The sequence below is a fragment of the Strix aluco genome, chromosome W (assembly GCF_031877795.1).
Source record: "Strix aluco isolate bStrAlu1 chromosome W, bStrAlu1.hap1, whole genome shotgun sequence".
Classification (NCBI taxonomy): Eukaryota; Metazoa; Chordata; class Aves; order Strigiformes; family Strigidae; genus Strix; species Strix aluco.
In genome coordinates, this window is record NC_133970.1 from 20,164,158 (window position 1) to 20,191,451 (window position 27,294).

At 41.5% G+C, this 27,294-nt stretch overlaps 1 protein-coding gene across 1 annotated transcript in view; it reads right to left on the minus strand.

Annotated features, from left to right (window-relative positions):
- LOC141917773 (protein mono-ADP-ribosyltransferase PARP8-like) overlaps nt 1-27,294 on the minus strand; it is a 202,622-nt gene that overhangs the window by 127,751 nt on the left and 47,577 nt on the right. The window contains 1 exon segment of the mRNA XM_074811265.1: nt 7,494-7,531. Within this exon segment, the coding sequence (XP_074667366.1) occupies nt 7,494-7,531 (38 nt within the window).

Below are 27,294 nucleotides of genomic sequence, written 5' to 3' on the forward strand. Positions count from 1 at the left end.
TGGTTGCCCAGAGACAGAACTTGCCTAACTGCGCAGGTACAAGCCAGAGAAAATGAGAACCTTCTGGAACAACCTACTGCACATGCGTAAGAAAGACTATATAAAGGCAACACCCCACATGTGTCTTTGTCAACCCACCACCTACGGACCTAGATGGCTATTCTGCAACAACGCGGGATCCAAGTGTGGTGATTCCCCTTTTCCTATCCCCTCCTCCTCCTCTCTTTTCTCTTTCTGCTCTCTCTCTTTCTTACATATATTCATGTGTATAAGTTTTGTAGGAATTGAATTGCGATGGGTTGATCGTTGACAGGTTATTAGGAAAATAGTCTCATCGCAAAAGTGCCTTTATTCGATCCCCAGATGGTTACCAGTTGATTGTTGCCAAATTGTCTCTATTCACTCACTAAAGTGGTCAGTTAATAAAGTCACCAGCACAGTTGTTCCTCTGAGTCATTGTCCTGACTTGGCCTGACCTGTGGCTCTGCTGAGCAGAGCAGAGACTGGTTCTCCCACCAGCATTTCAAAAGATTCACCCCCCTCGTAACCCGCAAGCGTGGGACAAGACAATACATTAGCAATTTATCTGATGATCAACTCTGACAGACTTCTCGCAGATTTCCAAATTTGATCCAATGTGTAGTACACACTCTTAATCTCCAAAGGATACAACTTTGATATAGCTACACACTAATGGACTTAAAGCTTGATCTGTAAAGACTTATCCTGTGAGAAATTTAATTTGATGAGCATATGCTGCTCTGAACTTTAGCAACTAGCAGTGATACTTGAAGATCATCTTCCAGTTGAGGAGGATAACAGCACAGAGCTTCCCAGGATTGACACCAACACACCCTGACATGTCCCTGAAACATCCCTTAAAAATACATGCTAGAGAAGAGATAGCCACAGTCAGCAGTAATGTTAAATTAGAGATTTAGCACAGAGGAGACAAAGAATCTGGCTCACCAAGTCAAAGCGAGTATTTTTAGGATCAAAGCTGTAAAATGGCAGAGTCATTATCCTTCCTAACATACTAAACATCTCTTCAGCGCCTGTGTGCGCTGCGACCAGCTGGATGACCTGCTCAGCCTGGTGGCAGAACTCAAAGAAGAGGTCGAGAGATTAAGAAGTATTAGGGAATGTGAAAGGGAGATGGATTGGTGGAGTTCCACCTTGGCACCCATGAATCAACAGGAGCAAATAGAGGCTCCAGGCAAGGCAGGTGATCCCTCACCCTCATGCTACCAGGCAGAAGGAGGGGACCTAAGAGATGAGGGAGACTGGAAACAGGTCCCTGCTCAGGGAGGCAAGAAAATTCTCTCCCAACCTCCCTCACCCTCCATGGTGCCCCTTCACAATAGATTTGGGGCCCTGGAACTTTTGAATGAAGACATGGAGGAAGAGAATGAGACAAACAATGAGGAAGACCAAGGACCACCAAGGCCAGGTCACTCTAGAAAAGGTATTAAAACCAGCTCTGAAAGGAACCCCAGAAGAGTCATTGTAGTGGGGGACTCCATTCTGAAGGGTGTCGAAGGCCCCATATGCAGACCAGACCCGCATCATAGGGAAGTCTGCTGCCTCCCTGGGGCCCGCGTCAAGGACCTCACAAGAAGACTCCCCTCTCTAGTCAAACCCAAGGACTATTACCCTCTTCTGGTTTTTCAGGTAGGTAGCAACGACATTAGCAGGAGAATTATTAAATCAATGAAGAGAGATTTCAGGGCCTTGGGGAAACTGATCAAGGGGTCGGGGGCACAGGTGGTGTTCTCCTCCATCCCTCCAGTTGGGGGGATGGATAAGGATGAACACCGAAGAGCACAGCAGATGAATTCGTGGCTTCAAGACTGGTGTCACCGTCAGGGCTTTGGTTTTTTCGATCATGGGTTGGTATACAGGGCACCAGACCTCTGGGCGTTAGATGGGATGCACTTGTCCCAGAAGGGGAAGAGGATCTTGGGGCAGGAGTTAGCTGGGCTCATTGACAGCTTTAAACTAAACTTGAAGGGGGAAGGGGGCAAAACACCAGCCCATCTGAAGTGCATGTATACCAATGCACACAGCACGGGTAACAAACAGGAGGAGCTTGAAGCCGTGATGAAACAGGAAAATTATGATGTAGTGGCTATCACAGAAACATGGTGGGATGCCTCCCATGACTGGAGTGCGTGAGTTGATGGCTACAAGCTCTTTAGAAGGGATAGACAAAGTAGGAGAGGCGGTGGGGTAGCACTGTATGTTAGGGACTGTTATGATTGCCTTGAATACAAGTGCAGTGAAGACAGGGTGGAGTGTCTTTGTGTTAGAATCAGGGGGAAGGCCAACAGGGCAGATGTTGTAGTGGGAGTCTACTATAGGCCACCCACCCAGGACAGAGAGGTGGATGAAATATTCTATAGGCACTTGGGTGAAATCTCACGATCGCTTGCCCTTGTTCTTGTGGGAGACTTTAACTTCCCAGACATCTGCTGGAAATACAACACAGCAGAGCGTGACCAGTCCCGAAGATTCCTGGAATGTGTGGGGGACAACTTCCTAACACAGCTGGTGAGAGAACCAACCAGAGAAGGTGCCCTGCTGGATCTCCTCCTTGTGAACAGAGAAGGACTGGTGGATGATGTGGCGGTTGGAGGCCGACTAGGGCACAGCGATCATGAAATAATAGAGTTCTCTATTCTTAGAGAGGCCAGGAAAGGGCTAAGCAGGACTGCCATCCTGGACTTCCAAAGGGCTGACTTTTCTTGTTTAGGCACCAGCTTGACAGGATCCCTTGGGAGACGATCCTGAAGGGTATAGGGGTCCAGGAAGGCTGGGCGCTCTTTAAGAAGGAAGTGTTAACGGCTCAGTAGCAGGCAATCTCCAGGTGCTCTAAGAGGAGCAGGCGGCAGAGAAGACCACCCTGGCTGAACAGGGAGCTTTTGGCTGCAACTCAAGGAGAAAAGGAAAGTTTACAGCTTTTGGAGGAAGGGGCTAGCCACTCACAATGATTACAAAGAGGCTGTGAGGCTATGCAGGGCAGAAATCAGGAGGACCAAAGCCCAGCTAGAAATTAATCTGGCTTCAGCAATCAAAGATAACAAGAAATGTTTCTATAAGTATGTCAGTAGCAAAAGAAAGACCAGGGAGAGTCTCCATCCCCTGCTAGATGCAAGAGGAAACATGGTAGCAAGTGGTGAGTGGAAGGCTGAGGTGCTTAATGCCTTCTTTGACTCAGTCTTTAATAACAAGACTAGTTGTACTGAGGGAATCCAGCCTCCTCAGCCAGAGGACAGAGACTGGGAAAACGACCCCCCCGCAATCCAGGAGAGAGTCAGTGGCCTGCTGCATCACACAGACACACACAAGTCTATGGGACCGGATGGGATACACCCGAGGGTGCTGAAGGAGCTGGCTGGGGTGCTCGCCAAGCCTCTTTCCATCATTTACCAGCAGTCCTGGCTGACCGGGGAGGTCCCGACAGATTGGAAATTGGCCAATGTGACGCCCATCTATAAGAAGGGTTGGAAGGATGATCCAGGAAATTACAGGCCTGTCAGCTTGACTTCGGTACCTGGGAAGCTGATGGAGCAGCTCATCCAGAGTACCATCTTACAACACATGCAGGACAACCAGGGGATCTGTGTTCAGTTTTGGGCCCCTCACTACAAAAAGGACATTGAATGACTCGAGCGTGTCCAGAAATGGGCAACGAAGCTGGTGAAGGGTCTGGAGCACATGTCGTACGAGGAGCGGCTGAGGGAACTGGGGTTGTTTAGTCTGGAGAAGAGGAGGCTGAGGGGAGACCTCATCGCCCTCTACAGCTGTCTGAAAGGAGGTTGCAGAGAGCTGGGGATGAGCCTCTTTAACCAAGTAATAAGCAATAGGACAAGAGGGAATGGCCTCAAGTTGCTCCAGGGAAGGTTTAGTCTAGATGTCAGGAAGTATTTCTTTACAGAACGGGTTATTAGGCAGTGGAATGGATTGCCCAGGGAGGTGGTGGAGTCCCCATCCCTGGAGGTGTTTAAGAGTAGGGTCGACATAGCGCTGAGAGATATGGTGTAGATGGGAACTGGCAGTGTTAGGTTAATGGTTGGACTAGATGATCTTCAAGGTCCTTTCCAACCTAGTTGATTCTGTGATTCTGTGATTCATCACAGAGCAAACATACATCACCAATTACCACCTTAATAACATCATCCAGGCACACACTTTGGCTGGGAAGCCCCATACTGTAAAAGCTTGAGATAGGAATGAAATCAGCTCTTCCAAAGGCTTGAAGGGTTAGATTTTTAATCAGTAAACATGCATAGCTGGTTTAACCCCCCCTCACCAAGTTAGCTACAGTTCTATCCAGCTTTAAAATATAGAGGGTGATGGCAGAGAATATTCATTAGGTGTTAGAGCCACCGAAGTCACTCAGGCTTTTAGGCTATGAGGGCATGCTGCAAACACCATCGTAAAGGAAGTTTGAGGTCTGTCAGTCAGAAGAGTTTGCCAGGAGATGAGATCTTATGTGCAGTGGGAGTAACTGCTGGTTCAGTGCTCCAGCTTGCCATTTAGTTTAGGGGTTCATAGAGATCAAGGTCAGTGCCTTCATAATAGCTTAATCCTTGAAATGAATAAATTAATTACTGATGTTTAATAAAACAAACCATTAATAAAATGATGCAGATTTTTTTCAACTATTTGTCCCTGCTTTCATTGTTAGGTCAATGGAGTAATCAGTGAAGCAATTTATCGCTGGTATGACTGTTTATTTTATGAATCTCAGTTTCTCTGCTTACTACATGTTGACTAGATTATTATTAGTAGCAATTTTTCCTCCAGTTTTTACTGGTGAAAATAAAATATCTCTCACAAAGGCTGTGATCATTCTTTCACATAATCCATTGTATTTAGCATCACTGCTGATGCTGATTTCTCTCTGCTTCAAACACTCTGGTGTTTTGAACAGACATAGTCTACTCCCGCTTATCAGTGAAGAAGATCAAAGCCTCACTTCTTTAGAGATTCTAAAAGAAACAAGAAATTTTTCTTTTAGAGATATCACAGAGATGTTACGGATACCGATCAAAGGCCAGAGGGCTTCATATCAATCATGGTACTTACACTATTAAATATTCCCAGGTGCAAAATACACAATGTGGTGCAATCCAACAATACTGTAGACTGAGTAAAACCATATGTTCGGGTTAATGCCTAAACTGCATTGATCTGATTGTATACTGCATTGATCTAAGGAGAACCACTAATCACTGGCTCTATTGTATAAGCCTGATACTTTGTATAAACAATGCATGCCTTGCTAATGACTATACCCTTGAAGAGTTGCTAAAAGATTGATAAGAGGGGAACATCCTGCCCCAGAAGGCACCAAAGGCTGGATGATTGCCTAAGAAGTATAAAGTCAGTGAAAATCAGCAGTAACTGGGGGAAAGGTAAAGGCAGTGGGGGGGACTGTGACCACCAACTCAATTTAAGACCAAGAAGACGTGCCCCCCCTCACCCTTTGAGTTTGCACAGGATAATTAAAAGAAACTATAACTTTAAATCGAGACAAGGCATGTTGTTAACCAATGATTATGTTAGATTATTAAAAAGAATGTTAAAAGGTCAGAGGTTAGCTTTGTTAGGAACACTGTAGAACCAAATGATTAGCTGTTAGGATAATGGTAGAAACAAATGATTAACCTTGAAATAATCCACTATTGTATATACCTGACAAAAAGCAGGAGCCTAGGTAGGATTAATGGAAAGTAGAGACAATGAGCTGCAATGACCTACCTATGACTGCCAAATTAGGAGAAGACTAGGTAAAATGTAATTCTGGCAGGGGGAGATCGCGACCACTGACTCATTGACCACGGACTCTAATTACACCCCAGACTCAAAAGAAGAAGGCGGAGAAGGCAAGCTAGACGTGTGTTAATTTACATGCTAAGTGTAGAGATTATGACCAATCACTTAGTAGATATGTATCAGTGTATTGAACATGTATAGATTGTGTGTGTAAATAATCATAGTTTTTGGGACCATGGTGTGCTGTCTTGGGACAGGCACCTGTGCATGCACATTCATGTAATAAAGGAAAATACCTCCATCCTGTGTGTGAATTGGGCGTCTGCACACCAGGTGATGAACCCCCGTTTTTTGAGACAACGAGGGACAAAGTGATAAGAAACTAACCAATGGTCATTTGATACAGGGAACTGACCACCTGCTTTGCAACTTATTTACTTATAGAAGCTTATAATGATTTCTAAATATTGCTTAATAATCCTGCTTGCCCTGACTGTTCTGTGGAAGCTTACCAAGGACTACTGTGTTCGGCAAAACAAAGCAGTTAAGAGACATGTCTTTGGGAAGCAGATGTGTTCTAACAAGCTGAGTCTTTGCAGAGTACAGATAGCCATGTATGGACAGTAGAAACTAGTAAGCTAGTGCTTTTAGATAAGATAGAGGGAGTAAACTGGCCTGGACCACTCTTGCGGTTCAAGAAATTATTTAGGAGAATCTGTGCATGCTCCAAGAAACGGGGTGAAAAGTACAAGGTGAGGAAGACTGTGAACCTTCCTCCAGAAGACCCCCGAAGACCCCCACCAGGAGGCAATGCGCAGGCGCAAAGAGAACATAAACTGCTGATGCAAGCCTTTTGAACTAACCCAGCCTTACTAATACATATGTATGTTTGTATTGTGTGACTCTATGAATATGTATATCTACACTGTATAAATTTCTGGTAAAATGTGCTGTTGGTGTGCAAGCTTTGTGGAGAAATCCCCTTACACCCCGGCGCTGGAGTAAACATACCTGCTTTATAACTCTCTCTGAGTTGTAGAGTCTGTTTCCGTGCGTCACATTACAGTAAATGTGTATTCCTGTAGTTTGAAGTGTATAAATACCTTGAAGTTCTTTTGTGTGGTGTGATAGCTTTGTGGAATTACCACCTAGCACCCCTCTTTGCGTAAACATGGAATAAATAAATACCTCTGCTCTGTGTGTATATGGGCATCTTGCACACTGGGTAAATGACCCCACTTGTGGGACAACAATGTTACCAAAGATATACCCATACACAAACCCATGCCTGCAAGAGACTGTGAGAAGCATCAGCGCACAGTCCACAGGCTTAACTTTAAGAATGTGAGTAGTCTCATTAAAGTCTAACACAGAAGTGCTTTGCCATCCCCACAGAGAAAGATCAAGCTTTATCTACCATGCCAAAGAGGAGTTGGGTGATTTCTCACTCCTATCATTGTTGGCTGCAGACACGGAAAGCATCACAAGCTCCGGTCTCTGTAAACTTGTGAACCAGGTTTTCTCACCCTGACCCAGTTGATAAATAATGCCTGAAAAGGAGAAATGACTGTGAAAGTAATCTAAACTAATGGAAAATGATTAGCACAAGGGTGCACCTGGAAGATCAACACCCTTTCAAATATTCTCATCCAAATATTGCAAATTGCAGTAACATGCATACAAGTGTCATAGACAAGAACGTTGCACTGTACCTGGGTAATCCTCAGAGACATGCACTGAATAGGATACACTGTCAAAAGAAAAAAAAAAAACAACAGAATTAATAACAACATTAACTGCTAGCATAAGATTCTTTTCTTGCTCCTGTATTAATTTATGTTTATTTATAGGTTCCTGACAGTTTCCAGGACAGAAGGTAACAGCTATTTTGATGGCTTTTGAAGTGTGCAGCTAAAAAAAAGTGTCATGCCCATTTTGAAAGCTTACTTTGCTAAATCGGCACATCCCTATTTCAACCTTCACAAAAAGAATATCAGGACTGCATTATATTCACTTCAGAGTAATATTTCACAATGTCTCTACTTATGCTTAAAAAAAAAGTTGCTCTTTGAACACTAGAACTAGAAAAGCTCAGTTTTCTCTGCATCTGTTTCTGGGGTTTACTCAAGGCTCAGTAGTACTTCTGTACATTTCTATTAGACTCAGCAAAGGCTCTGTATGGTTTGGACTCCTTCCTCTCATCAAACCCCCATATTTATAACAGTTTGACACCTCCACATCTCTGTCAAGCTTCACTACATGGATTACCTGAATCTGTTTCATCAGAAAACAGACAATTCTGCAGTACGCTGAAAGCTTTCTGTTGTATATTTCATTTTCTTTCCACTTCTAAATCCTACAAATTGTACATGTCAACCTATACATTTAAATAATACATGATGTGTGTTCATGTCTGTAGTGAGTTAAGCAGACAGACAAAGGCAGGATGGCACAGTCCTCTTAAATTTTGGTATGTATTGTACATTGCTGAAAATTGTTTTAGTGGATCTTTCTAAATTACATGAATACAACTTCCATGTAGACTATAAAATAAAACCATGGATGATTTTTTTTCTTTTTTTCTCTCAAGGACTTCCATTAAATGAGGTCTACTTTCACAATCCAATGACTGGAAGAGGCAATCAATACAAAAAAGTAGATCTCATACTTTCTTCCATAAGTCAATCTATTACTGCACAGCTCTGTCACCTGGTTTTGCACATAATCTATTCTAGTGTAATTAATTTTATGTATTGTTTGACTAAGAAGCAAAGATGCCTGTTTCTTCAACAGCTGCAAACATTCACATAAATCGAAGCAGAAAGAGTGTTTATTACAGCTGACAACAGATTTAGCCACATAACTCTTGATAGCCTCAGTCAAGCCAGAATTAATTTCCATCATTGTGTAAATTCAACAGTTTGTGATTTTTCTCTTTTAGTTATTTTTCAGATATTTAGAATAGGCAGCATCTGTATCCCTTCATCTTGGAGTATTTTCCCTAAAGACTGGGGTAGTATTTAAATCTAATTAATCTGTAATGGCATAAAATATTACTATTTTAAATAGGGAAATATTCCAAAATAAGGAAATGTTATATCTCAGTGCAGTCATATGTGGAGAATTTTGTCCTGTGCTGCAAAAAAACACCACCAATAAAGCCCCCAAGAAATTAACTAAGGGCCTGTTCTTACCAAAAACTATCTTATAGACATTGTGTTTGTAACTATGACTTCTTTCTACTACCAAAAGTAGTACTTCAATCTTACTCTTTTAGACTGACCGCTTGCCAGACCTCTTTGCTGCCTCCAGAATTGCTGTGTATAGGTTTGTTTGATTATTGTTATCTAGGATTATCTTCAAGTGTGGAGTTTTATCCAAAGAAAATAAAAATCTAGAACTCAGGAATTACTTAATGTTCAAATTTAAAAACTATCTCAATCCAATTTAAAAGCTGCAGCAAAGCAGGGAAAGTCCATGTACATATTAAAAAAAAAAAAAAAAAGTTCTTCAGTTCTTCATATTGAGGACAGGAACAGGGGCTAGATAAGTTACAGAATTTCTATCAGTGAAGATATGCAAAACTCAACTGGATAAGGCCCTTAGCAACCTAATCTAACTTTGAAGCTGGACTTAACTTCGAAGTTGGTTCTGCTTTGAATGGGGGGTGGACCAAGTAGTCTGAACAGGTGTAGTGGAAATTTATTGAACAATGACCAATCGCTGCTTATGAAAAAGCCTTTAATCAAGTATGTAATTAGTAACTGCTTGACTCAAGCAGTGAGCTCAAGGACAAATATAAATTTCATGCTCAATATAAATTGCATTCAACAGATGGTATTTGTCCTGGGCCTTCCGCGCAGGACAGATAGGATGTGAGTGGGACCATCTGGACAATAATATATTGTGTGCAGCTGTGTCGTGACAGTAACTCGACGATTGCCCAACATCCCGGGCGTGTGTGGACCTTATGGATCATGAGACAGTGCACGCCTGCACTTGGCACAAATTCAAGAGCTCACATACACTAGGTATGTGAGTTGTTTGTCACTGACTATAAAGGCGGGAAAGCTCCGGGACTGGGTCAAAAGCCTCACCTATGGGTGGACGCACCACGTAGGACCTTCCCAGTTAGCGAGACACTCCCAGCATCGGCTGCAAAGGGGCTTCCCAGCTGAAGTGTGGGCCCAGATGATGTTATTAAGGTGGTAATTGGTGATGTATCCTTTTCTTAATCACTGTAGTATTTTGCAGTAATGAATTGATGCATCATTAGCTAGTTTTGTTTCCTCTTATTATATTGCATGTTATTCTCTTTTATTATATTGTATATAATAAACTACATTTATTTTTATATTTAATTTGGAGTCCGTTTTTACTTGGTATCCAGCCATTCAGCAAAACATAATTGGGTGTAGTCAGCAGGATACAAAGAAAAAATGTCTATATTTTGGAAGAAAGAAGTCACTTTGACTGTTGCTAGTGTGACGATTGATATTCCCAGGTGGGAACAATTACTTTATCGTACTTTGGCCACTGAGTGGTCTTGTTGTGCTGGACTATGTGACAGTTGGGATTCATGCTTGAAAGAAGCAGAACCCCTTGATGTGGCAAAATGTATGCAAAAGATACCTGTGGAAAAAGGGAAGGAAGTGGCTGCTTTAGGGTGGCGTGGATGGATTTTGTTAACTGCTTATAGGAAACAGCATCAGCAGCAAGATCAGATTTGTGCAGAGAAAGTGGAGTTAGAGAAACAGATATGTGATTTGAAAAGTAAGGTGGTTATGTTGCAGTGCCAAAATCGTTTGATAACAGATATGTTTGTGTGAGAGACTGAAATGTCAAATGATTGTCTCAAAGTTTGCTTGTGTGTGTGCTTTGAGTCACGGGGTGGTGTCAGTAATGCCTTGAACATTCATCAAGAACCAGCTGTGGCCTTTGTAATTAGTCCAAGGAATGTCACCCAAGGAAGCAGGAGTGTATGGAAGGATGCACACCCCACTCCCTTGCAGTTGTATTGACAAACTCCTTAGATAAGCCTCAAAGGGGGGTAAACATGGACTGAGTGAAACCAAATGTTTCCCCTCAAGCACAAGTACCGCTAATCACTGGCTCCATTGTGTAAGCCTGATACTATTGTGTACGCCAGATGCCATGCATGCCTTGCAAAGACTTTGTGACTTCACCAGTGAGGAGGTGATAAGAACTGATAAGAGGTGATCATTTTTGCCCCAAAAGCCGGATGGTTGCTCAAGAAGTATGAAGTCAGCAGATCTCTGGGAACTGAGGCAAAAACAAAGGTGGGCAGGGCAAACACAACCACCAACTCAATTGGACAATGGGTGGTGCACCCCATTCCCCCTCAGTGTAGGCACAGAATCCATGCTCCACCTTTTTCCTCGTCTCTCATGGAAATGAGTTCGTGGAATACCTGCCTCTCTTTGTCTAGTATGCAAATCAGCTGATAAGATGAGCTTAAAAGGCGACAGAGAACTCTGTTGTGTGTGCACCCACCACCGAAGAACTGAAGACTGAGGACCAACAGGACGCTGCTGGATCCATGGTGGTGACTATTCTTGTGACTCTATTCTGGATGTTTGTTTGATTTCTGTCTTTTCCTTCCATTCTGTCCTATTGCTACCCTTCTTCACTTTTAATAATAAAAACTGTTTTGGGTGTTTGGCATTTGATCTCATTTGTGTCTTAATCTTGCTCTTGGGATCATATTGAAACCTCCCCCGACATTGGATTGGGACAGTTGGATACTTATCAGACCGTGGTGGAGGAAGTGACTGTCAGGGTTATCCAGTATAAGTATCGTAAGCGATGGGGAAGAGTGAATAGGAAAAAAGTACACTCAGTTATTGCTGAGGCAAAAACACAGTGGGATCCTGACAAGTGGGATGGTGATATATGGGACTCAACTGACTCAGATGTGAGTGCAGGGGAGGAATCTGTTTTTGAGGATGTGGAGGCAAAACCTATTATCAGGAGAAAATTAGAACCAGGGCCAGATGGACAGCAAGTGAGATGTGATGTAGTTGAGGATTATACCCAGCATGAAGTTAATTATATGATTGAGCAATTCTGGCAGAAACCAGGAGAATCTTTGCTTACTTGGGTAGTGCAGCTGTATGATTTGGGAGCATCCAGAATTGCACTGGATGCTGTGGATAGCAAGAAGTTTGTAATGTTAAGCTCTGACTCTTTTGTACAAGATGCTTTCCGAAATCATAGTGATGGGGATACTAATTTGTTAGCCCTGGCAACTGCGGGTTGCAGCTGCAAATACCCCATGGAGGGGAATTGGCCAGGAGGGGATCGTCCCTGGTACACATTACAAGACTGCATACAGCGCCTCAAAGAGGAAGGGATGAAAGCTGCCATTTTTACAGGAGATGCTGATGCTATGTTATAGCATGGGTTAACCAAACCCATTAGGAATAAGATCATTAAAACTGCTCCAGCTGCATATAAGAACGTCATTATGACACTCTTGGTAAATGAGACAGGGAACTCCATAGTGGAAGTAACTGAGAAGGTACAACAATTGGGAGATTTAGGGGAATGGGGTCCAAAGCAAAATGCAGGGCACAGTGACAGGAGTGGAAATAGTAAAATTGAAAATAACAGAATCTCATGGAAATAAATGTTTGCTGCCTTGTTAAAGGATGGGGTGACTCGAGATAAGATTGATGGAATTCCTACAAATGAGATGTGGAGGTTATATAAACAGTGAGGACTAAATAAACTGAGTAAGAAAGTAAATAGTCATATCCAGCAAAGGTTTTCAGAATCACCAAAGGGTGCAGCTCAGCCTTCTGCACCACCTCTTAAACCTCGATGGGATGCCCCACTCCCCAGCAGAGGGCCCCCTGCTGGAGAGTCAAACATTCTGGGGGATAAGGAGGATTGGGGGCAGTTTGATGATCTGTATCTCTGGTGTGATGTTAAAACCCTCCTTTGACAGTTAAAAGAGTTAAAGAGGGATTGGAGGGCCGAGCTCTGATACAAGGGTGGGCTAGAAAAGACAGTCACCCACAGGTGGAGCTGCAAATTTATTGGAGAAATTAATCCCCTCAACAGGTTAGAGCCCTTGTAGATACTGGAGTGGAGGCCTCTGATTTATGGAAATCCAAAACCGTTTAAAGGTCAGAAAGTTATTATTACTGGGTTAGGAGGGAAACAAATCGAAGCTGTCCAAACTAAAACTGAAATGAAAATAGGAAATTTACCGAAAAGAACCTATCTGGTTATGATTGTCCCAATCCCCAAATATATTATTGGAATTGATATTTTGAAAGGGATGACTTTACATTTACAAGATGGACAATATCAGTTTGGAGTAAAGCCATATATTATGGCCAGACCCATACTTGTAGAAAAAGTAAAAATGCCCCCTGTACAAATTCCTTCTGCAACGAAAGTTGTCACAATGAAACAATATAGAATCCCAGGGGGGCATGAGGAAGTTTCACAAACAATAAAGGACTTGTTAGAGACAGGAGTTTTAAAACCTACAACTACCACCTGGAATAATCCAGTGTGGCTGGTAAAGAAAAGTGATGGGACCTGGTGAATGACTGTTGATTATAGAGAGCTAAATAAGTACACCCCACTGTTGACAGCTGCCGTACCGGATACCGTCACTCTGATTGAAAAAGTACGACATCCAGGAAACTGGTATGCAGTAATTGATTTGGCCAATGCTTTTTTTACAATACCCATTGCTGAAAAGCACTGGGATCGATTTGCCTTTACTTGGCAGGGCAGACAGCATAGCTTTACTCATCTGCCTCAGAGGTGGATACATAGCCCTACTATTTGCCATCAAATGGTGGCTGAGCATTTGGATTTACTGACTTTACCAGCCACCATGCAGATAGTACATTATATTGACGACATTATGATTCAAGGAGAAACTAAGCAATAGGTGCAGGATCAATTGGAGTTGTTAATTCAGCATAAGAGAAACAAAGGATGGGAAATTAATCCAAGCAAAATCCAGGGACAAGCTCAGACAGTGAAGTTTTTAGGAATACAGTGGCATTGTGGACACAAGGAAATATTGAAAAAGCCAAGCAGAAAATTTTGGATTTTGTGACATCACAAAATAAAACTGATGCACAAAGATAACAGCCCTCCAGAGGCGGCTGAAGTTATTGCTACTGAAAAAGATAATACTGTCCTTGTAATAAAACCAGGACAAGAGAAATGGGAATATGTCCCCGTTCATAAATGTTATTTTCGAGAATGATATTACAATCTTTTAGCTTTGTCTCTTACAGAAACACCTGTTTTGGATCATGAATCTCATCCTGTGTCTTACGGTCCATTTGGACGATGCCATTACCCCAGGAAGCTATCTAGAAAAGATTAACAGCACGACTGCAAGCTGGTGGTGGAAAAATAGTACCAGAACATGAACACAAGGCAACTATACCTGCCGTGCAAATGAACGCTGCTGATTGGTCAACTTGACATTTTCACCGGGAGTGACCTTATGGAGAGCCACTAGTGGGAATGGATGTCTTTTTGTGCAATATCAGACCAAGACACAGTAACTTTATCTAATGATAGTACTGTTGCTATCAAATGCTGTAATGTTCTTATCCCTTGCTTGTGTACTCTAAAAATAGCTTATGAATGTTGCATCAATGATAATACTAATGTATATAATTTTAGCAGCAGTGGTAACATAACCTTAGCTACACTTAACACACTATTTTGTCTTAATGCTACTGCAACACAAAACAGATTGGGCTGGGCTGATTATACGACTGTTTTACAGAATCACCCTGTTGTTAATACTAACCAACTAAATAGAGTGCCAGCCACCTGTGTTTCGGTTGCACAACAGTATCAGAAGAATGTTATCCATTTTAACATCTCTTTCCCACATTTACATTCATGTCAGAGGAAGAGAGCTTGGTGGGACACTCTATTGGGTGGCACAGGTGCTGGCCTGGAACTTGTAAATAGTATAGATGTAAAATCATTACAAAATAAGTTAAAGGTGGAAGGACAGGACATATCCCAACTGATTAATTTGCAAGCACAATGGATGCCTGCTGTGTTTCAACCTCAAAAGCTTACGCTAGAATATGATACCGACTTTTTACAATTGTTTAATTTGTCACAATTTAACAGATTGCAGGTAACCCAGAATATAAGTCAATTTATAAATTGGGCTGGATGTACTTTGCAAACATTATATACAATTATGCAACAAAATAAGGCCCCAAATGATTTAATAAGCAGCAATAAATTAATATGGAGGACCATATTTAAACAATGGATTCCCATAACACACTGGATTCTGTTATCACCTGAAACAGTATAATGCAGTGACTATTATTGTGCAGGGAGAATAATACACTTTAATGTAAGCCAACCCTCCAAATTAATGTGCAAGTTCGTAGTTTTACCCATTATCTTTGGGGAAAGTTCCCCATTTACTCCTGAATACTGGTTACCCCATTTCAAGGGCATGTATCTAAATACTAGAAATAAGACACACAATTTGGACTTGTGTTCTCATACTACAAACGTAATAGTATGCAGCCAAAGCTCTCAACTATGTGAGCCTTGTGTTTTAGAACACTCAGTAAATTTATGCCAATGGACAATATTACCATCTACCTTTTCTATGTTTGTCGAAATAGGGCCACAACACATTTGCGTGGTAACCTCTGACCAAAACACGACTCATGTATAACTTGACCACACCCTTCTCAGGATGCTTAGAAAATGTAACTCATTTATTTTGGAAAGGGAAAAACCTCACTTTTATCCCGGATCAAGAACAGTAAGTAACCTTATATTGGCATCCTTATATCTTACCCCAAAGTAATTTAAGTATCTCTTTAGAACCCTTAAAGCAAATTTTAAAGGACACAGAACACAAAACATTTGGCTGTAAGAAACAAAACCCTGATTGACAGTCAAATACAGACTGTGACAGTAGGGCGACGGCTAGCAGATTTTGGGCGTCAGATAGAACATGAAACTGCCCATCATTGGTGGGACATATTTACTGGATATTCACCTTCTGCGACTAAAGTGTTAAATACTTTAATTCATCCTTTGTAATCAATTGTAATTGCAATTTCTATTATACTGCTAACCCTGATGAACTGTTATGTATGGTATAAAATTCGTAAGCTAACGCGTGATCCTATAATACCTTTATCATATGCTTTTCATAAGCAGTAACCAAAGGACTGAATGTAGTGGAGATTTATTGAACAATGACTGATCACTGTTTATGAAAAAGCCTTTAATCAAGTATATAATTAGTAACTGCTTCACTCAAGCAGTGAGCTCAAGGACAAATATAAATTGCATTCAACAGATAGTATTTGTCCTGAGCCTTCTGCCCAGGACAGATAGGATGTGAGCAGGACCATCCAGACAATAATATATTGTGTGCAGCTGTGTCTCAAACCAGATCCTGTAATGATTGCAAGCAAATTCAGGGTCTGACTCAGAGCCCACTGAATCCAGTAGTGGTCTCATTACTCAGATGAATATTATCAGAGAGGGGAAAGGAAAGAAAAATCATATAAAGTAAAATTATTCTGTGATCCCAGTAATAAAGTCCCCTTACAGAAAAAATTTTGCCACCAAAATCTGATGCCACCAAAATCTGAAAAGCATTAATAGAAAATCTATCTGCCAAACGAAAATCAAATGGTAATATGGTGGAAATAGTAATAGAATCTAATAAGCCTGTGTTGTCACTTCAGAGAAAAGCATTTAAAGATGTGAACCAAAGTTTAAAACACAAAATGCCTGAAAATAGGATATTTACTTCCAATTAAAATAAACCAGTAGTTTTTATTAGAAACACTAATGACTCAGTTTAGGAACTGAAAAAACTCAGTTTAGTCCTGGAATCAGCAGAACTATTTGATTATTATGCTGGGTGTGTTTAACCCTTTACATTATTAGCCTTCCCCCCCCCGCCCTGAAAAAAAGGGAATGTCTAATTGTCTTCTTTCTATCTAAATTCACATCTTCAGCACATGTTGGGATCTCTGTGCTGCCATCTCTTCATTGTCCCCAGATCAGTGTACTCTGAGAAGTATTAGTGAAGTATCATGCCAGAGAAAGCTCTCGTGGGAACAGCCTTTTAGATAGGCCATTCCTCTCACACATATTTAAACTCATATTTGGGGAGAATAAATGGATTGTTTGAGCCCCCAGAGAGAGGTGGTGGTGCTTTGCTTGGGCTTGTAATCATATGTTAGTTATGTGCAGGCTATGGAAGCAAAAAGCCAAAACAAAACTACTGAACAGAACAGAACTTGTTTTTGTGTCCCAGCTCGCCACTGTGATTGTCACATATGATCACACTTCGGCACATTTTTCTGCACTCAGGATAAACTGCTTCCTAATGATTGTGCACCTGATTTGTCAGAAAACAAGATATACCAGACTAACAAAGGTGTCTTAAGAGGTTCCAGTCCTGCAGCCACAGAAGCATTTTCCTGCTGACTTCAATGAGATTTAGAGCCAAGACAGAAACACAGGACTGTGATGGCTTACAGCACCTTCAAAAAGCACAGACTTCAGTGAAGATGCAGATGTTCAACACCTCAGTGTTAAATCCTCTCAGAGCCAAAGCAAGCCTTTACTGAAGCAGCTTTCTCATTTAAGTACTTGGAAATGCAACTGGAATTAATTTAGGCCTGGCCTCCACATAGAAGTACAACATGATTATGCCAGTGAGGGATGTGATTTTTCCTTCTGGCAATGCAGTTCCTCTGTAAAACCCTATTGCAGTTACATTGCTATAAATACAGCTTATAGCACTATAACTTATTTCCATTCCCATAAACACATTCTAACCTGCTGTCGTGGTTTAACTCGGCCGGCAGCTAAACACCTCACTCACACCCTGCCGACCCACCCCCCCCACCCCCCACCCCCGCCCAGTGAATGGGGGAAGGAAGGAGAATGAAGGAACACAAAGACAACTCGTGGGTTGAAATTTAAAAAAAACAGTTTAGTGATGGTAATAAAACAAAACAATAATGGAAAGTATAGATGGGTAATGCACAACACGATTGCTCACCACCTGCTGACCGATACCCATCCCACTCCCAAGCACCAATCCCAACAAAATGAAGATCCCACTGTCGCAGGCTGGGAAGCAAGAGAGAACCTGCCTCCTTTATGTACTGAGCATGGCACCACATGATATGGAATACTCCAATGGCCAATCCAGGCCCAGCACTCCAGCTGTGCCCCCTCCCAGCTCAAGAAAAATTAACTCTATCCCAGCCGAAACCAGGACACCTGCCAACCATAGTCCTTGATAGTTCAGTTATATTGCTTTAGCTACATGAACATAGTTAAACTCTTGGGTATAAAAAAAGCCTCAATGATTGCATTATTTGTTTTATTCGTCTTAGACCCTCTGCAGAAGACGTCCTACAGTACATATTTTTCTCAGCCATTAAACTCAGAACAAGCTTCATATTAGAAATGGCATTGTAAAATGTTTGTTATTTAACAAACAGTAAAGCACCATAGGAGAAACCAGTGAGAGTTGTCATGTTTCACTGCTTATGAGTTTTTAATGTAAACTTCATATTGCTTGAAATAATACTAACGTGTAGAGCCCCAGCCTTAGCTTAGTGTAGTGGGTTGGCCTTGGCTGGATGCCAGGTGCCCATCAAAGCCTCTCTATCACTCAACTGGAGAGGGGAAAGAAAATATGATGAAAGGCTCGTTGGTCAAGATAAGGACAGGGAGATCACTCACCAATTACCATCACAGGCAAAACAGACTCAACTTGGGGAAATTAATTTCATTTATTACCAATCAAATCAGAGTAGGGTAATGAGAAATAAAACCAAATCTTAAAACACCTTCCCTCCACCCCTCCCTTCTTCCCAGGCTCAACTTCACTCCCGATTTTCTCTACCTCCTCCCCCAGAGTGGCACAGGGGCATGGGGAAAGGGGGTTGCGGTCAGTTCATAACGCTTTGTTTCTGACACTCCTTCCTCCTCACACTCTTCCACTGCTCTAGTGTGGGGTCCCACCCATGGAAGATAGTCCTCCATAAACTTCTCCAATGTGAGTTCTTTCCACAGGCTGCAGTTCTTCATGAACTGCTCTAGCATGGGTCCTTTCCATGGGGTGCAGTCTTTCAGGAGCAAACTGCTCCAGCATGGGCTCCTCTCCACAGGGTCACAGCCTCCTTCGGGTGCATCCACCTGCTCCGGCATGGGGTCCTCCATGTGCTGCAGGTGGATATATGCTCCACCGTAGACCTCCACGGGCTACAAGGGGACAACCTGCCTCACCATGGTCTTCACCATGGGCTGCAGGGGAATCTCTGCTCTGGTGCCTAGAGCACCTTCTCTCCTCCTTCTTCACTGACCTTGGTGTCTGCAGAGTTGTTTCTCTCACATATTCTCACTCCTTTCTCCTGGCTACTGCTCCTCAGCAGTTTTTTTTCCCCTTCTTAAATATGTTATCACAGAGGCACTACCACCATCGCTAATTGGCTCAGCTTTGGCCAGAGGTGGGTCCATCTTGGAGCCGTCTGGCATTGGCTCCATCAGACATGGTGGCAGCTTCTGGCATCTTCTCACAGAAGCCACCCCTGTAGCCCCACTGCTACCAAAACCTTGCCACACTGTCCTGGTTTAGCCAGGATAGGGTTAAGTTTCCCCAGCAGTGGGGGGAAGCTCTAGCCGGGTTATTCATATACCATGCTGATGTCACATCCTGGCGCGAGCGCGAGAAGAATCGGTGATCGCGTGGGTTGGCGCAGCCGGTTCTCTCTTTGCTGTATCGGTATATACTTTGCTCTGTTCATTGTTATCACTGTTATTCTTATTGTTATTGTCGTTGTTTGTTGTGTTGCTGTTGCTCTGTTGTATTAAACCTCTCCTTATTTCAGTCTCGGGGCTTTGTATTTCACTCCCTTTGTGGGGGAGGGGCAGCGGCCGCGTGGTCTCAGACCCCAGCAGGGGCTAAACCATCACACACACAAACCCAATACACTTAGTAACAATTCTATTGATAGGGCATTTCTTGCAAGCTTTTTCTAATCTGTTCCTTCTTCAGAGAGATTATCCTGCAAAGGTCTATCTGTCTTTGAGAACTAATTCATAAACTAGATGGGGATCCACAACATAATTGCTATTTTTCAGATGAATCTGTCCCATTTTGATACAGAACCAGCAGATTCACCTGCATTTAACATTGCTATAATTTCTCAAAGCTAATTAAAAAGGAGTCCAGAATCCAAACTGATTATATTACTGGGCAAAACATTACCCCAAAATGTAAGCTCTTGGGCAAAGCAAAAAATCCATGAAAACTGAAAAAGGCAGCAAAGCAAAAGTTACTGCAACAAAGCATGTTCATAAAAAGGAAAAGTACCAGCTTCATCTCTTTACATCAATTTGTAAGATTGTTTCCTGTGCCTTGAACTGCAGTTTTTACCCATCACAGTATAAACTCCAGAATCAGACATGCATCCTGAAGCCACAACAGTGATGCTGGAGCTGGAGTGTATGATGCATCTTCCCATCAAATTCACGTTATCATTGCAACTCTATGCTACCTGTAGTTTCTCTGTAGAAAAGAAATCCTTTAAGCTGAATATCTGACTGTTTTGCACAGCAGGAACAGCATGAAGCATCTGGTGCAAGTCTAAAATTTATGCCTATGGAATTCAACCATGGCAACAGCTAACTGCATTATTAAGTGTGGAAATTGTGATCTAGTTTCTATTCCAGTTTTAGTTGTCTCTACTAGAGCCAGAGCTCCACGTGCTAATGTTGTAGCTCACAAACTTGCTGAAGAAAGGAAAAGATTTTTTGTCATGTGGAATCTTATGATAGTCTAATGCCAGTCTATAACAAGATATAAGAAGAGAGTAAATTAGACTTTCTTAATGCATCTTGATCTACAGAGTTCAGAAGAGATTATTATTTGTTTACAATATCCAAAATCCTAGATCTAGCTCATCAATGAATTAATGCAAGAAGCTAAGACTCAGCAAAGTAAGCTATAGACAAATATGTAAGATTAAATGCTACTGTGGTATTGATTATATGGCAGGGTCAACTTCTGAACAAGTTGGTGAGATAAAGATTAGTGAAACTTTGATAAGAACAATAAAATTATGCTGGTGAAAACTTTGGGCTGAAGGGCCTTTATAATGACCTGTATAATATTTCTGAAAGCACAGCATGATATAGACCTGATGTTTTTACTCTCTTCTAGATGAGGCAATAAGAAGGAATAAGAACAAAATCCAGTTGAACAGATGCAACTGAAATTGTATTCCTTTACCAATTTCTACCTATAAATTCTCAAAATTGCTACTTATCTTTAGTATCTATACATAACATGCAACAGAAGAACAACATTTCATGAATGTCCACTAATTATACAGCAAATATTTCCACTTCCATCTTCACTCCTTTGTTTCCTTATCTTTGAAAATGCTTCCAAATCTTGCGATGGATTCCTATTACTTTCACACCCTTTAGCCTCCTCTTCTACTTCAACAAGACCACAATTTGATCCTGAAGGCAGACCCATCCTACTATTTTACTTCTGACCAGCCTTTTTCCTCAAGTGAAAGAAAATTGGTTCTAAAAGGATTCCACCATGAACGCAGCACCACTCTCTTTTCTAGTAACTGGTCTGAGATCCAGTTTGAGATCTCATAGCTTGGCAATAAATCATATCACAAATACAGGGTGGAAATAATGATTTTTCAGAAGATGTACTGTGGGATCCCATCCAAACAAAACTTAACAAAACTTTCAAATTGCATTCCTGAAATGTCTGATCTTTGAACAAGTGCCTTGAGAACTGGTAGCAGATGAAGGCATTTAGGTATTGGCCAGCTGAAAAACTAGGTAGGCTATTTACACAAAAAATTTGGAATACTTAACAAGAAACAAAATCCATTAATATTTTTCTTTTTTTTTTTTTTTTTTTGTAGTTGACCTTATTTGAATTAGGAAATTCTCTGAGGAGAATTACGGTTCAGAACTAATAGTGAAACACACTGCAAAAGGCTTCAAAATCAAGTCTTTCTTCCAATTTCTAGAAAGATGACATGCATGCAAATAGCAGCAGAAGAGACCCAGCAGCCATAATCAGCAATTTTCTATGGCAAAAAGATCTCTTCTACTTAATGGACACTGCCAAAAGACAAACCTTCAAAAATCACATTCTGGAGACAACCATTTTGTTTCATTTGAAAACAGGACAAAAAAGCCCCAAACAACCTACTATAAAAGCAATTGAAAAATAAGCAAAAATTAGTACTGTATTACTTACAGTTAGGCCAAAGAAACTTAATGCAAACTCTCCTTTTGGTGCTTAATTGTCACAACCACAAGTGAATGATAAATGTTGGGTTTTTTGACAATTTATGAACAAGTGAATTAGCAAAAATACTTCATCACTTGGTATGTACAACTACTGTGTTATTAAACACTTCGTTACCTTTCTATGGAGCTCTTAAAAAAGAATGCAGTCATGCTACAGGAAAAACAATCCTGCTCTTCCATTCTGGAGCTGTTGAAAAAATCCATCCCACTCAGCACACATCAGCTGAGGAAGCACTCCACTGAAGCCCATTTTCAGAAATATACATAAAACTATGGCAGCATTCTGAATTTTCTTATTAGATAAATTATTTAATCAACTACTGCTACTGTTCACTTCATAATGTCTTTAGTAAAAAATATAGGAGACTTTTAAAATGTATTTATAAATGTACATTTTTACAAATGTCAATCACATTCATGAGTGAAGTAAATACTATTAGCAAATACAAGTGTAAAGATCAGTAAGTACTTCATTCCATTCATTCATGATGCCTTTACAATACAGTCCCAGTAATGTGACAAAAATATAAATGGAACTGAAAGAAGTTCCAGTTGCATAAAACACTAACCACAAAATGATGTGCATCTCCAAACAGATAGACAGACAAACAGTATTTAGAATCATGCATGTTAGAAATATAGAAGATAGCACATGACATGACATGGTTCTGAAAATAAAATTTTGCATAAGGCTTTTTAAAATACAAATAAACATACAGGCTTTTTGCTTTTTCACACAGTGAAATAACTATTGAAGCAGAGGAATTGTTCTTTTTTTTAAACAGTGAAATAGAAACTGATGTAATTAAAAAAAATAAGTTAGTGAAAAACAACCTTATTATCGTCTGGAAATAAGAATTAGAAGTCTACACAAATAAGACAAAAATTAAAACGAAGTGGACCTAAGTTTTCATGCACATATTAGCACAGCTATGGAAAAAGTGACTGTTGATCAATGGTAGCAAGAATATTCTCACTATGTTAAAATTTATTTTCTTTTCTGTTACAGAATTTAGAACTTGAATTAAATCCCACTGAAGTCCAAGGGAGTCTTTAGTACTTGACAAAGATTACAGATAAATTGCACAGAAAATACAAGACTTCTGGCCCCTGCCATGCTCCTGGTATTTCTATTTCTACAAACAAGTACATAATTGTTTTGCTAAAAAATTTGAGATGTATTCCCAAAAGGTGCAAATTTTGATCAACACTATTTTTCTTTTTTTTTTTTTTTTTTTTATATTTGCAGCTTGATATACAACTGGTCTGTGAACCATTTCACATCCATGCTATTTTCTGGATTCCTGATTAAAACAAGGTTCATGGATTTCTAAACATCTTTTTAAGTACCCTTTAAAATGTTTTGAATGTGCGTGCCTGCATCTCAGTGAAGTGCTAAGGCTTGGACAACAGGCCCAAGCCAGAGTTGACCTATAGATGAATCCTGTATATTTTATAACTGATAACCATTGTGCTAGTAGGTATTGTACTAAGTTATAACAACCCACTTATGCTGGTGTAAAAAGTGCTAAAGCATTGAAATGCTGCAGCCTGAACAACAGGCCCCAAGCTGAAGCTGCTAACTTAGCATGTAGTCATTAGTAAAATATGTAAACTCGCTAGTGAAAGACAAAATATAATCCGGAGTGAGGAGAGAATGTATCCAACTTCCCTTGTGTACCCTTGTTCAAGGCTGAGAACCCAAGTGTTTGGCCTTGTTAGAAACTCCCTTGGTTCCCCCCCCGAGCCCTGGCCAGGCTTTGGGTGGAATCCAACAGGAGAATGAAACCAGATATTTTCCACTCAAAACAAAGGTGCCAGCTATTCTGGCTTGTCGATCTCTGGTATATAAGGCTGGGCCCGTTCACAGCGACTTTGGAAGCCTCACCTATGGGTGGACGCACCGCGTAGGATTTCCCACTTGCCGGGACAGGCTCTCCAAATCCTCGCTGTAACCGGGGCTCCCCAGTGTCTGCGGGTCTGGATGATGATGATAACATATGCAAGTGGTGATGTATTTCTCTTAATTACTATTCTCTCTCTCTCTCGTGTAGTAATGATTTGATGCATTACTCTGTTTGTTGCTTTAAGTGCACTATTCTGCTTCTTCTTACTGCATGTTCTCTGTATTACGCTGTTACATTACTTGGTTATCACCAGTAAAGTACGCCTACTCCTTTCACTCTGGTGTCTGAGTTTAATTGGTATCCTTAATCAGCAAAACATAAATTGGTGTCAGAAGTGGGATCTGACAAAAAAATGCAATTATTTAAGTTCAAAAGTAATTTGTCAAGTCCACCAGATACTCCCAGTTAGAAAAATCTTCCCTATACTTTGTGGGCCCAGGAGTGGGCTGAGGTCGGAGGACCGTGTGAACAATGGGAGAGCTGGCTGAAAGAAGCCCAACCATTAGATGTTCTAAATTATATGAAAAGGATACCTATTGGAAAAGGAAAAGAGACTACAAATTCAAGTAAACGAGGATGGATTTTGTTAACTGCATATAGAAAACAACACCAGAGTAAAGAGAGGCTGTTGTTGGAGCGCTCCCAGATGGAGCGACAGATATGTGACTTACGGAGTCAAATAATAATGTTGTAATGCTGGAATAAGTTGCTTGCTGATAAGTTGGATACTTATCAGACAGTGGCGGAGAAAGCCACAGTGCGAGTATGTCCTGGTTTAGCCAGGATAGGGTTAAGCTTCCCCAGCAGTGGGGGGGAAGCTCTAGCCGGGTTATTCATATACCATGCTGACATCACGTCCTGGCGCCCTGTGAGAGACGAGAAACCAGGCCTGCGAGAAACTAAGAAAAACAGCCTGAGAAAGCAAAAGTTGAGGCTGATCAAAGAAATGCCTCAAACACTCACAAGACAAAACTATGAGTCACAGGGTGCATTCTGTGGAGGTCGAAGCTGATAAGGCTGCCCCAATAACACAAGATGCAGCTGGAGGAGGGAGCCCTGTGGAGACAGGACGGCTCTGCTCTGGTGCACCTGGCCAAAACTTCAAGGGCCATCTGTCCGGTGAATGACCTTTGCTTCATTATCCACAAAATGCATATTAAAGTTAATACCCCTCAATATGCTAACGAGGGCTAACATGATCATGCTAATTACATCATCCCATGAAACACCTCACCCCTCCCCGTACATGGGATACGTAGGTATGTGGGTCGACCTAGGGGACGGACCCAAGGAAAGTGTGTATAAATCAAGAAGGGGGGGGGGGGCCCGGGGCCGGAGAGAGAGTGCAGTGAAGCGAAGAAGACGGATGCCAGCGAAAAAGACGGATGTCTCCTGTGCCTCCTGGAACCCTCGTCGGCAGGATCAGCGCAGAAACCCAGACCGGTGATCTGTATTTCCCCATTCCCTCTATCTCCCTCTTTTCCCTTTCCCATTAAGAAATGCAAGGCATATTGTATTGCTTGCCACAACTTGCTATATACTTAGCCAACTATCGTGTGTTCAATTAGTACATTGTGAGTAGTTAATAAATGTTTAGACTTGGAGACTTGTTGTCCGCTCCATTGGGGATTTGCGAATCTGAGTCACTTGTCTCTCTCGTCTGGGCGGGACGTAACACGCCCATAGTGCGGAGCGTGAGACAGTCGGTTAACACGTGTGTTATGCCATCGCTCTGTTACCACTGCTGTAGCGGTAGATATCTTGCTCTGTTCATTGTTATTACTGTTACTGTTATTGTTATTGTTGTTGTTTGTTGTGTTGCTGTTGCACTGTTGTATTAAACCTTTCCTTATTTCAGTCTTGGGGCTTTGTATTTCACTCACTTTGTGGGGGAGGGGCAGCGGCCGCGTGGTCTCAGACCCTGCCAGGGACTAAACCACCACAGAGTAGCACAATATAAGTATAGAAAAGGAGAGGGCTGGATTTGTTGTGTACTTTGACCATTGGCACCGATATTGACTCTGAGACTTGGAACTTGTATATTGTACGTATGGTGTTAAATTTAGATTTGTCGTTTGTCATAATTGTCCTAGTGGTACTTGTGGTTATAAGTGTAATTCTGTGTTGTTTGTGTAAATGGTGTAAGGGAGCTCCTTGTGTGGTAATATAAGATCGATCTGTTTAATGTAAGAGTGTGTGTGAGTGTGTGAGATGCGGCACTACTGTAAAAATGTTATCATGACTCTTTTGATTACTGAGATAGGAAATCCCCTTTGTGATGCAATAGAAAAATACAGCAGCAGGGTGACCTTGGGGAGTGGGACCCCCGAGGGAGTGCAGGGAATCGAGATACTCGAGACAGCCCTAAAGACAGTGAAAGTAGGATTTCTCGTAAGGAAATGTTTATGGCTTTGCTAAAAGATGGCATGTCTCGTGAAAAAAAAATTGACAGTGTTCCAACTAACGAGCTGTGGTGAATATATACACAGAGAGGGCTGAATAAAGCTAGCAAGAGAGTGCAGAGTTCTAAAACTAAGAATCCAGGGACAACTCAGCCTACAGCACCCCTTCTCGTACCTCAACGGGACCCTCCATCTGCCCATGGAAGGCCCCCTTCCCCCGCCCCGTAAGTGGATCACCGATTCCAGGGGTGAAAGACGATTAGACACTGTTTTCTGACTTATACATTTTGCACGAGGCAAAGGAAGTGAATCAATATTATGATCAGTACAAATGAATTAATGGCCAAGCTCCAGGGCAGTGAGTGCGGAAGGACCGACGACCCCATGTGGAGCTTAACATTTAATTTTTTTTTTTTTTTTTTATAACTACCGGTCCCCGCAAACTGTAAATACCCTGATTGACACTGGAGCGGAGGCCTCCTTAATATATTGGAATCCCAAGAAATTTAAAGGACAACTTGTAATTATTACAGGTTTGGGAGGAAAATAAATTAAAGCTGTACAAGCACAAATAGAAATGAAAATAAGAAACCTCCCAAAATGATTATATTCAGTCATGATTGTCCCCATTCCTGGATATATAAAAGGTATAGAGATTCTAAAAAGACTAACTTTAAATCTTTCTGATGGTCAGTATCAATTTGGGGTTAAACCCTGTATTAGTTCCAGACCTGTTACAGTTGGTAAAGTAAAAATGCCTCCTGTGCAGATCCTGGCTGCAACTAAGTTAGTCATAATGAAGCAGTATAGAATTCCAGGAGGACATG